Source organism: Cebus imitator, unplaced genomic scaffold, assembly GCF_001604975.1.
Source record: "Cebus imitator isolate Cc_AM_T3 unplaced genomic scaffold, Cebus_imitator-1.0 Scaffold4, whole genome shotgun sequence".
NCBI lineage: Eukaryota > Metazoa > Chordata > Mammalia > Primates > Cebidae > Cebus > Cebus imitator.
In genome coordinates this window covers 10,329,618-10,342,737 of record NW_016107319.1, presented here as the reverse complement: position 1 = coordinate 10,342,737, position 13,120 = coordinate 10,329,618, and the positions used below count along the sequence as shown (strand labels likewise).

The window sequence follows — 13,120 nt, the reverse complement described above, 5'->3', positions numbered from 1 at the left end:
AAAAAAAAAAAAAAAAGAACAAGCTAGTTCTGAAATCACACCAAATCACAACATACATGTGAAGCATTTTAAAATTTTGTGGGATATCATTAGATGAACAAATAAACATCATATATACTAAGAAATTTCCCCAGCTCTTCAAGAAATATGTAATTCTCAATTGATACATTAAAAAAAAAAGGAATTCAGGAAAGAAGCTCTTAGATGAATTATTAAAATGGCAATTCCATTACTTGCTCTCTAATACCAGAAAACATGCTGAAACCCCATGAAACTGCTGTTTTTATAGGTGAAAAATGAATACCAGTACTTTCATTTTGTTCAGTCTAATAATATAGGCTTTAGCAATAAAGGTAAAATGAATTTTTTATAACCTGACCTGAATGTTAGGCTTCTCTATATTGCAAGTTCTCCTAATCAAGCTAACAAGGAAAAATCAGAAGAAAAAAGGAAAAAGGCATAACTCTGCTGTAGATCAGTACCAGATATTTGGGACCCACTGTGAGCTCAATCACTGACAGTACTAAGTTGGGCAATATGTAACCTCTTTACATGTTGTTTCCTTTCTCTATCATGTATGAAATCAATAGTTTTCAATCTTTTTTGGGAAATTCAAATAATAAAGCAAACAAAAGTTAAGCTGAAAGAAAAGGTGAGGGGCCCACAGCTTTTTATGCTTATCTTCCTGGTGAGAGATTTGACACTACAGCCTGAAAACTACTCCTTTATATGGTCCCATCCAGTCCCCAATACCAATGATCTCAGAAGTCACAGAATCAGATCTAGAATTTCGGGCTCTTTCATTTTTCAAAAATTAAAGTGAGTGACTTTATTATTTATGGGAAAATTTAAAATGAATTACTTTGAAGATATTAAAAAGTAATTTTACCTGTTTGCAACTGTATTCTTAGACGGAACACCATCAAAAACGATGACGCGATCCGCTAGATAGGTGGCCATGATGAAGTCATGTTCCACAACAAAGGCTGTCTTTTTTGCATGGAGTATGAAACTAAAACACAATGATTTTGAAATCTTATAGCTTTATATCATAAAACATTATGGTGTTATATTAAGCATACTTGTAGGACGGTACACATAACCAAAATACTGCTATGAACAAGATACTTACCGTTTGACAACTCGAGCTGCCATTAGTCTTTGCTCAGAATCCAAATATGCGGATGGTTCATCAATTAAATAGACATCAGCAGGTTTGCCCAAACAAAGGGCTAAAGCTACTCGCTGTAGTTCACCACCAGATAATGTCTGCACCTAATTGGAGGAGTTTAGCAAACCATGTAAAGGCTTCCAAAATTCAAAATAAAAAAATCTAAAAATTATGTTAAAGTACCTCTTGATCGATAATGTTTTCAATTTGCAGAGGCTTCATTACATCAGTCACAAACTGTGGATGAGTATAAGCATCTCTTATTTTTTCATGTAGTAACTGGCGAACACTTCCCTGTTTTTAATAAAAAAAAAATTATTTAAATGATAAAATTTCACTACAGAACTCTTCTATTTATGAATCTCGACAAAGTTAAGCTTCAGAGTAAAAGCGTATCGATTTGCCACTAACAGATATCAATGTGTATCCACCATTTATGACATGTTTTGAGATTTTCTATTCAAAACCTATCATGTCCAACAAGTAAAAATGATTTTTTTTGTCTGAGACAAGGTCTTGCTCCATTGCTCAGGTGTGCAGTGGCATGATCACAGCTCACTGCAGCCTCAAACTCCCAAGCTCAAGTGATCCTCCCACCTCAGCCTCCAGAGGATTTGGAACTACAGGCATGCACCGCCATGCTGCAATAATTTTTAAGTTTTTGTAGAGGTGGGATCTCACTATTTCACCAGGCTTGTCTTAAACTCTTGGGCTCAAGTGACCCTCCTGCCTCAGCCTCCCAAAGTGCTGGAATTAAAATATGTGAGATGCCATGCCCAGCCTACAACAATAATCTTTTTTTTTTTTTTTTTTCACTCCACAGCCCCTGCAACCATAATCTTAAAACTAGAAAGTAATAAGCAAATGATGAATGTTTCAGGGGAAAAATCATTTGAGAGTAAAAATTCCAAAAGCCAAAGTGGGTATCAAGTAACCTTAGGCCATCAGTAAGAGAGAACATAAAATGCACGATAATGTGCTAGGGATGAATCCTAAGATGGCTTCTCCTTGCTGTTTCAGGGTAAGGCTAAATTTTAGAATTTAAAGCTAAGCCTATAGAGTATCAATGATAAAACTTTTATGGTAAGGTAAGCCAAGTAGACAAAACATAAATTGAATGTTGAGGTACTGAATGTAGATATTGTAGTTAAGGAGTTCTTACGATACCTACAGAAATCAAAGGAGGTTAACTTTAATGTTTTCAAGGTTTATCCATACTGTAGCATTTGTGAGTATTTCTTTTTATGGCGGAATAACTTTAAAAACTTATAAGTATACAATACTGTGTTTATCCATGCATCACCTGATGGGACATTTGGGTTGTTTCCACCTTTTGGCTATCACAAATAATGTTGCTATAATCACTTTGTGTGGAAATTTTTGTGTTGAGATAGGAGTGGAAGTGCTGGTTCTTATGGCAACTCTATGTCTAATTGTTTATACAACTGTCTGACTGTTTTTTTGAAATGGCTCTACCATTTTACCTTACCACCAGCAATGTACAAAGTTCCAATATCTTCACATCCTCACCAATACTAGTCATTGTTTTTTTGATTGAGTCATTTGAGTGGGGATAATGTGGTGTCTCACTGTGTTTTTTTTGAATTACAGTTCCCTAATGATTAGTGGTAGTGAACATCTTTTCATTCGTTTATTGGACCTTTGTATATCTTCTTTGGAAAAATGTCCTTTTCCTGGGAAAAGACATTTGCTCATTTTTAATTATAACAGTCCTTTCTTTATCTATGCTGGATACAAGTCCCTTATTGGATATATGATGTGCAACGGTTTCTCCCATCTTATGGGTAGTCTTTTCACTTTCTTGCTGGTGTCATTTTGCAGCACAAAATACATTACCATTTTAAAAGATTTATTTTGCATAAAGATGACAAATATCTTTAATGCATTTTCTTAGCAATGGATATGTATCAAGGACTGGACTCTTAATCCCTTTGTTAGCAACTACCAATAAAATTGTATAGAATCTAATTTGGAGAAAATTTTAACATAGTGAAAGACGAAAGCTATAGGCATATATACAAAATTTTCTTTAGTAACCATATTAAAATAATAACTCACAGTTGATTTGGGACTAATTTTCTGTGGCTTATAACTGACATTTAGAACTGGCACTTCTCCTGCAAAATAATGAAATACGTAAGACACTAAAAACTGCCCAGATCTTTAAAGTTTACTGTGTAGAAAAGAGTAAAAGATTCAACAATTACAACTGTACCTCCTTCATCAGGTTTAAGTCTTCCTGCAAGCATTCTGATAAATGTCGTTTTACCCGTTCCTGGCAACACAACATATGACAATTTGACCTGAAAGATGCTTGACATTTAGAGTAAATCACTATGTCCTACTTGGTTTTAACTGAGAAATTTGTTTTAAAAATATACACTGACATTATTGAATTCTGAAGGTTATATAGAACAATACTTAGTCTTTTGTGATTCACCTCTGAAGTGTCATTCTAGAGAAATAAAGACTAGTCAAAGCTTATAATGACCATTTTAATAAATGGTATATCTACAAAGTTTAAATCCTGCAATAGTTTGAAAAGATTTATTTAGCTAAATTATCAAGGCACACAATTTATTAAAATAGTACAGACTGATTTATGAAAGATAACAAATTGTAAAGTTTGTTTATATAAAATATTTAAATTGCAACTCAATTCAAAATTCCCATTATCTAAAGACTAATACATTGTAACAATATTTATACAAAATTTATCTTCTATAGTTTTGTAAGCTGTAAGATTACAATTCATAGTATTTAAATCATGAAGGCAATATAACATATTTAGTAGTCAAATTCATCCTAGCTGCTATACTTATGACAATTTATTATTAAATATATGCTGGTAATATAATTATTTACAAAGGCAGGCCGCCCTGAATTTAAAATAAGAAATGTTCCACATTGAAGTGTATGAGAAAAAATTTTTTAAAGCTAGATTGTTTCTGAATCGCCATTTATCCTTTCTTTCTTAGCCAATAAATAAGATTAATAATTGCCATTAATTTACATGTAAAAAACCAGCCGAAAAAGAACACCTTATTTTCACTAGAGGTTATACAACAAAGTAAGAAATATTAACTTGATTGAATTACAGTGAAACTCAATTACACAATGCCAAAAAAATGTAGAGGTACACTGAGAAATGTACAGGTTTAAATAAAACTCAGCTTCTAGCCCTATAACATGATTCAAAATTTTCCACAAAATAGTTAAAACTAATTTACCAGATAAACAAAAGACTTTTACTTATCACATAAGAGAAAAACTTACCATTTTCCCCCAGCATGACCATGATTTCAGAATCTGTAAACTCTCCAGCTACAATTGCTAGTTCAAACTCTCCCATTTTTTTCTTCATTCCTGGATATTTATACATACACATCTTTTTAACTTCTTCTTCATTTGCTGTCTCAGCCACTTTAAAAACAAGTGATGCATCTCTGAATCTCAAGTTTTCTGTTGGAACATAGCCATCCAAAAAAATGTTTATGCCTGTTGGGAAGAAAATTATCAAGAGGAAGAAATCATTAGAGCCAAAATCCTAAGGTCTCCTGGGAACAATCTATAGACTGTATATTTTAAATTTCTGCGGATTTTTGCTAACATGTTGGTCTGCATATAAAGAAGTAACTTTTAAAAAATCTATTATGTTTAAATAATTCTTGAATATATATGCATGTCCCCCCAACCACATGAAGTACATCTTCTCATTATCCTATTTTTTCCATCAGGTTTTATGCAGAATAGAGCACATGATGTCCTTTTTGTTTTATTTTTAAGGCAAAAATGACAAATATGTAATATTTTTAAATGACAAATATATGTAATATATTTTCAGACTGACACAATATTGATGTAAAAGTTTGGAGGATAAATTTTTAAATATACAATTTGTTATGAATATTCAACTTCACATGAGAGATAAGCACACATTTTGAGGTTATAGTTTACTGAATTTTTTTTTCAAATTAATCTTGCAATTTCATATGAAATTGAATATGAGCTAACTTTAGCTACCATTTTTTAATGGCTTCACTGTATAAAGATAACCACCATTATCTGAACAGATTTAGTAACAAACCAACATTGTATACAAGAAACCCTCAGTAATAAAATTTTAAGATCTACAATTGCAGACACACTGAAATGAAAAGTATATTTGAGAAGCAACAAATGATCCATATTTTAGTGTTTCCTATATTTACGTGAAGGAAGAGAAATTTGAAATTTGGTAGTTCTTGATGTTATTCATTTTATTTGGAATTGGGAGACACATCATGCAGCCTGTATCCTCAGCCTAGAACATAGGTGTTCAATACATCTTGCTGACAGAACAAATGAACAGATTACATTTATTTTGCCAATATCAGCATGTTTTTTCATCTTAAACTATCTAAAACATATAAAGTTAAAAAATTAAACTAAAAAATTACGTAAAAGCATAAACTCAAAGGAGCCTTAGCAGCCACTTAGTCCAAATACCTAACTTCTTATTTTGGAAAATAAAGCCTCAAAGAACTAAGTGATTTAGTTTTTAAAAAACACAGCAAGTCAGTCTTGTCAATTCAAAAATGATTTCAAACTATAATCACCTTTACAGTTTATAGAAAGCTTTTAAGCATGCTACACTGATTTCAGTATATTAAAGGAACACAGAAAAGTTCCTAAGTTGTTTTATCAGATGAAGCACATTAAAAACCTTACCGGGTACCATTTATTGAATGGCATAGCCTTTAGACATGACATTTATAACTGGAGTTGTGAAGAATGACTGTCAACTACCCATAATCTTTATCAACTTGATTCAAAGACTACCATAAGGTATAGCATAAGGTATTCAATACATATTTATTAATTGATAAGAATAAAACATTAATAAATTCATTCTCATAACATCCCTTAAGACTACTGGCAAAAAATAACTAGGTAACTGCAAATTTTTCTGTAAAGTATGCATCCATCTCAAATGTGTAAGTAGATAAGTATAACAATTTCTTCCCCACATCTTAATATTTATGTACTTTTAATAATTATAAAAACTCCCATCATCTTTTTATGAAAAGCATTATAATGCAAAATAACTTTATTTTTCCAAAAGAGTTTTTAGGTATAAAAAAGATTCCTCCAAGATTACAAAAAAAAAAAAAGAAAAAAGAAACCAAGAAACCTGCCACCACTTAGGGAACTACAGGCTACATGAATTTTTCTTCTAGGATATGGTATTTTTTTCCTGAGTAAATAGCCCTTTTAGTGTTCTGAATTGTCAGTTAAGACAGCTGGAGAGAAAAAATATAAAGTAAAACACAAGGAAGCAGTAAAAGGAAAACAGGGAAGAAAAAAAGGAAAAAGGTATGAAAGGTGGAGAATATATTGGTAGTTGTTTTAGGAGCCGCTTAGTGGTGGGCTAGTTTCTACTTTTGCTTAAATTGCACAGGTAATGAGGAGACATGGAAGGGAGATGCCCCAGAATCTCATTTTCTTGAAAGAACAAAGACTAAATGAAAATTTCAGTATACTTCCTAAACTATCTTCTTAGGCTTTTAGATAGTCTTAGTTCCAAAAACATAGGATACACATTACGGATAAATTTTAAACAAGATGAACACTCAAAGCATTTTAAGATGTCATGACTGATATTGGCCTGTCAAAGATAATTTGAAAATGACAAATTCTACAGTAATACTGCAGAAGCCAAACTACAGAAGACTTTTACTGTAGCCTCCTAACCACCAACAAAAGTAACATTGCATTTCTACCCACCCCCCAGGAGAAAATTCTTCAAAATGAAAATATATTTTGCATAACAACTAACATATATAACTTTATACATTCTGCTCAGTGATTAAATGCCAAGAAACTAGAGTTTTGGATGACATTAGAGCAATGTAAAACTACTTAATATCAATAATGTAGTTTATGAGCATTAGTATAGAAGAAAATACAGCATATGTGGAAAAAAAAGTTTTTCAAGTTACCTTCTCTTACACTAAAAGGCATAGTGACAACTCCATAGGCGCTTGGTACACCATATAAACAGCAGATGAAGTCGGAGAGATAGTCTAAAACACTTAGATCATGTTCTACCACAATGATATATCTGAAAATCAAAAGATTTTTATTTTTAAATTGAACATAACATATAAAATTAGTTAAAACTCTTTTGTAACTATTTTTAATGCAGTTGTAAATTTCAGAAAAATAGATTTATCTAATAAAAATTAAGCATAAAGACATATGAAGCAAAAGCCATAAAACATTTTCTTTAGTAAGGCTCATTATTAATGCTCATATTTAAAAATGTTTTCCTGAACTAAAAGGAAGGAAAAAAACAGCCAATTTAAAAGTTTATTGATATATGAATTAAATGCACTTTGCTAATAAAGAATGTATTTTGAAATAAGTGTTATAAAATAAAAACAATTATAACAGATTTAATTCAGATGTAGCCTAAACTGTTTGAGTATTATGCTACTCAATTTATGTATTAAGCCTGCATCTGTCCAGTCCCATGCTAGCTATAGTAGGGGAGGGATGCACAAAGATCTTGAGACATTTTGATTTAGCTGGGGAAGACAAGAAATGGGTATGAAATGGCAACAAAAAAGATTACATAGCAAAATATACCCCACAGATAATTACATCAGTGAACACCAGACAGAAAATGGTTAGTGGGTACTGGAGCACTTTATGAATGAGAATGGGATATGGTTTGAAGTGATACAGTATTGGCTGGAATAGAAGCTATTAACCAAGTAACAGTCATGAAGTTTTTACATAGTACTTTATTGCCATTCCAACATAATTCAACATGTTAAAAAAAGTCCTCAGATATCTCAAATGTCAACTTGATATATCAGCTTCCTACACACATAAAAATTCTCCATATCTGTATTAATGGAATTATCATTCCCTCAAAAATGACATTTTATTTCCACTGATATTTTGTTTAAACTGTTAAAGTCTATGCATTCCTTAACAATGTCTTACGTTTCAGTTTCATCCTTTTCCTTCTTTGCTTAAATTCTAGGTCAATCCCTCAAATTTCTTTCGTATCTTATTTTCTTTAGGTCTCCTGATGTGGGTCTCAATTCCAAATCAAATTAGTAATTTTCATTGATTAGACTTTCAACACTTTCTAAAACTTTAGCTACTGTCTTTCTATTGCTTAACTAATACACAGGAAACACTGAAAAATGCATCTTTTTTTCCTCAGATAAACCACTTCTCTACTTCTCTGTGTCTAAGAACTAAATAGTTTCCTGCCTATACCTTTACCTGCTAAAATTCCACTTAACCCTTTAAGGTCCATCTCAAATCCCATTTGTTATGGAAATACTTTTCCTAATATGTAAATGAGCTTCCCCCCTCATTCTTTAATACTGGTAACAAGTATTTGGACTGACATTTAGATTTTATTTTTGATTACTGCTATAATTTCTTCATAAACACCTTAATGGAGACTCTTAATACATTTTAGCACCTCCACGATCTTTAGTCTTACACTATGTACTAAACAGATACCTAATAAGGTTGTTGAAGGACAAAATGAAGAATATGAACTGAATTAATTGGCAATGAGGAAGATGGTCGGTTCTGAAATAGCACTGTTCAGAACTCTCTACAATTATTAAAACGTTCTGTCGCTACGTTGTCGCATATAGTGGCTACTAGCTATAAGTTGAATGTAACTAGTTTAATGAAATAAAATTTTAATTTCAATTAAAATTTAAATGAGGATGTATGTCTATGGCTACACCACAATTCTAGAATAGGGGAATGAAATGAGAAAACATTTCAGAAGGAGTAATCTGGCAAAAAAAAAAAAAAAAAAAAAAAAAAAAAAAAAAAAAAAAAAAAAGAAAAGAAAAGAAAAGAAAGGAAAAGAACAGAACAGCAGGTCTAAGATGAAAAGGGAAAACTAAGAGGAAATGTTTTCTACCACAATGGTGGTAGTGTCAATAAAAATGGCAAACCACCCAGGTGAGCTGGTGATATTCATCTTGCATCGGTGTCTTTGTTGGCATTAATCCATTACATGGAATACTACTCTACTCTTAAAATCCTATGTGTCCTTAAAGATCCAGGTGAGGAAGCATTATATTATGTAGTGGCTTTTAATTTGCTTTGAAAAGAAGAAAAAAAAAAAGGTCAAACTCCCTGCCCCTCACTCCGACCTTCAAATGGAGTTTATGGAGACAAAAGTCCAAAATATAAAAATGATTTAGGTCAGCCATTCTGTTTTCCGAAAAGTTGAGAAGATCTGTAGCACAGGAAGAAATCTATGTTGTAAAAATATGCATACCCCACAGTTAATATGGGGCTACCTCTTAGTCTTCAATCTTACCGATAATGTTTTGAAGTCAAACTCTATAAAACTTCTTAAATTTCTATTCTTTCGTCCAATGCATCCTCTATTATTCATTGTTTATCCAAGGATATGATGTCAAAAAGCTTTTTATGGAATCAAAGACTGAATGTATGCCTTGACACAGAATTTCAGAATTGAGCTATACTTCCTATGACTCTTTATCATCAATCTATCAATACATAGAGATCTTAACCTTATACCTATAAATAAGACCAGCCCATTTGTGAAATGTCTTATCTTCTCTATGTTGTCATTCCAATCTCTCTTAACATGTTATCCCTATTACAATTAAGGTTATTTTCCTCTTTCTTATAATATGGGAAAGTCTTGGGTAGTATTACTTTTCCTTACTAGTTTTTTTTTTTTCCTGAGGTACATCTACATTTATTCATTTCACTTTCCTATTTTAACTATATAAAATAGCTACTGATGTTTTAATTTTAAATTTATTCACTATAAGTGGGTATAAGTACCTGATGCCTTGTCTTCTAGTGATATGTCTAAACAGATACACACTGAAATACTGACTGTAAACTGGTATTTCCTTTTAGTTTTCCTTTTGATTATTATTAGGACATTATTTGAAATCTTTAAAGTTATATGTGAAGGTAAATATTATCTATGACTTCCATTTTAGTATAATAAGGGAGTATAAAAATACTTTTTATCAGGCCACCATTCAAGTCCGGGAAATACAGAGAACACCACAAAGATATTCCTCAAGAAGAGCAACCCCAAGGCACATAATCATCAGATTCACCAGGGTTGAAATGAAGGAAAAATTGCCAAGGGCAGGCAGAGAGAAAGGTCGGGTTACCCACAAAGGGAAGCCCATCAGACTCACAGCGGATATCTCGGCAGAAACCCTACAAGCCAGAAGAGAGTGGGGGCCAATACTCAACATCCTTAAAGAAAAGAACTTTCAACCTAGAATTTCATATCCAGTCAAATTAAGCTTCTTAAGTGAAGGAGAAGGAAAATCCTTTGTGGGCAAGCAATTGCTGAGAGATTTTGTCACCACCAGGCCTGCCTTACAAGAGCTCCTGAAAGAAGCACTAAACAAGGAAAGGAACAACCAGTACCAGCCACTCCAAAAACATATCAAATGGTAAAGACCATTGACACAATGAAAAAAATGTGTCAACTAATAGGAAAAACATCCAGCTAGCATCAAAATGGCAGGATCAAATTCACACATAACAATATTACCCTTAAATGTAAATGGGCTAAATGCCCCAATCAAACAACACAGACTGGCAAATTGGATAAAAAGTCAAGACCCACTGGTGTGCTGTATTCAGGAAACCCATCTCACGTGCAAGGACACACATAGGCTCAAAATAAAGGGCAGGAGGGAGATTCATCAAGCAAACGGAGAGCAAAAAAAGCAGGGGTTGCAATCCTAGTCTCTGATAAAATGGACTTCAAACCAACAAAGATCAAAAGAGACAAGGAAGGGCATTACATAATGGTAAAAGGATCAATCCATCAAGAAGAGCTAATGATACTAAATATATACGCACCCAATACAGGAGCACCCAGGTACATAAAGCAAGTTCTTAATGACCTACAAAGAGACTTAGACTCCCACACAATAACAGTAGGAGACTTTAACACTCCACTGTCAATATCAGACAGATCAATGAGACAGAAAATTAACAAGGATATCCAGGAATTGAACTCAGATCTGGACCAAGCAGACCTAACAGACATCTAAAGAAAACTCCACCCCAAATCCACAGAATACACATTTTTCTCAGCACCGCATCGTACCTACTCTAAAACTGACCACATAATTGGAAGTAAATCACCTCTCAGCAAATGCAAAAGAACGGAAATCATAACAGTCTCTCAGACCACAGGGCAATCAAATTAGAACTCAGAATTCAGAAACTAATTCAAAACCGCACAGCTTCATAGAAACTGAACAACCGGCTCCTGAACGTCAAATCGATAAACAATGAAATGAAGGCAGAAAAAAAGATGTTCTTTGAACTCAACGAGAACGAAGACACAACGTACCACAATCTCTGAGACACATTTGAAGTAATGTCTAGAGGGAAATTTATATCAATAAATGCCCACATGAGAAGTGTGGAAAGATCTAAAATTGACACCCTATCATCAAAATTGAAAGAGCTAGAGGAGCAAGATGAAAAAAACTAAAAAGCTAGCAGAAGACAAGAAATAACTAAGATCAGAGCAGAACTGAAGGAGATGGAGACACAAAAAATCCTTCAAAAAAAAAAAATAAATCCGGGAGCTGTTTTTTCTGAAAAGATCAACGAAATAGACCACTAGCCAGATTAACAAAAAGAAAAGAGAGAAGAATCAAATAGATGCAATGAAAAATGATAAAGGGGATATCACCACTGATTCCACAGAAATACGAACTACAGTCAGAGATTACTACAAACAACTCTATGCACATAAACCAGTAAAGCTGGAAGAAATGGAAACATTCCTGGACACTTGCACCCTAGTAAACCTAAACCAGGAAGAAGCTGAAACCTTGAATGGACCAATAATAAGGGCATCAATAAAATACTGGCAAACTGATTGCAACAGTACATCAAAAAGCTTATGATCTAGTAGGCTTCATCCTGGGGATGCAAGGCTGGTTCAACATACACAAGTCTATAAATGTAATCCACCACATAAACAGAACCAAAGACAAGACCACATGATTATCTTAACAGATGCAGAGAAGGCCTTCGACAAAATTCAACAGCACTTTATGCTAAAAACTCTCAATAAACTAGGTATCGAAGGAACATATCTCAAAACAATAGAAGCTATTTCTGACAAACCTACAGCCAATATCATACTGAATGGGCAAAAACTGGAAGCATTCCCTTTGAAATTGGGCACTAGATAAGGATGCCCTCTCTCACTTACTCCTATTCAACAGAGTATTGGAAGTTCCAGCCAGAGCAATTAGGCAAGAAAAAAAAAGGGTATTCAACTAGGAAAACAGGAAGTCAAATTGTCTCTATTTGCGATGACATCATGATTGTATATCTAGAAGACCCTACTGTCTCAGCCCCAAATCTCCTGAAACTGATAAGCAACTTCAGCAAAGTCTCAGGATACAAAATCAATGTGCAGAAATCACAAGCATTTCTATACACCGATAACAGACTAACAAAGAGCCAAATCATGAGCAAACTATCATTTACAATTGCTACAAAGAGAATAAAATACCTGGGTATACAACTAACAAAGGATGTAAATGACCTCTTCAAGGAGAACTACAAACCACTGCTCAAGGAAATAAGAGAGAACACAAACAGATGGAGAATATTCCATGCTCACGGTTAGGACGAATCAATATCATGAAAATGGCCATACTGCCCAAAGTAATTTATAGATTCAACGCTATCCCCATCAAGCTACCAATGACCTTCTTCATGGAACTGGAAAAAGCCACCTTAAACTTGTGAAGGAACCAAAAGAGAGCCCACATAGCCAAGACAACTCTAAGCAAAAAGAACAAAGCTGGAGGCATCACACTACCAGACTTCAAACTATACTACAAGGCTACAGTAATCAAA

The 13,120-nt window shown here is 33.3% G+C and overlaps 1 protein-coding gene across 1 annotated transcript in view; it reads right to left on the bottom strand.

Moving 5' to 3' along the window:
* ABCE1 (ATP binding cassette subfamily E member 1) overlaps nucleotides 1–13,120 on the bottom strand; it is a 34,872-nt gene that overhangs the window by 4,676 nt on the left and 17,076 nt on the right. The window contains exons 8-14 of the mRNA XM_037740740.1: nucleotides 7,174–7,295; nucleotides 4,469–4,690; nucleotides 3,408–3,467; nucleotides 3,251–3,309; nucleotides 1,355–1,465; nucleotides 1,133–1,275; nucleotides 890–1,012 (exon numbers count right to left, since the gene is read on the bottom strand). Of these exons, the coding sequence (XP_037596668.1) occupies nucleotides 890–1,012; nucleotides 1,133–1,275; nucleotides 1,355–1,465; nucleotides 3,251–3,309; nucleotides 3,408–3,467; nucleotides 4,469–4,690; nucleotides 7,174–7,295 (840 nt within the window). The remainder of the gene's footprint in view (nucleotides 1–889; nucleotides 1,013–1,132; nucleotides 1,276–1,354; nucleotides 1,466–3,250; nucleotides 3,310–3,407; nucleotides 3,468–4,468; nucleotides 4,691–7,173; nucleotides 7,296–13,120) is intronic.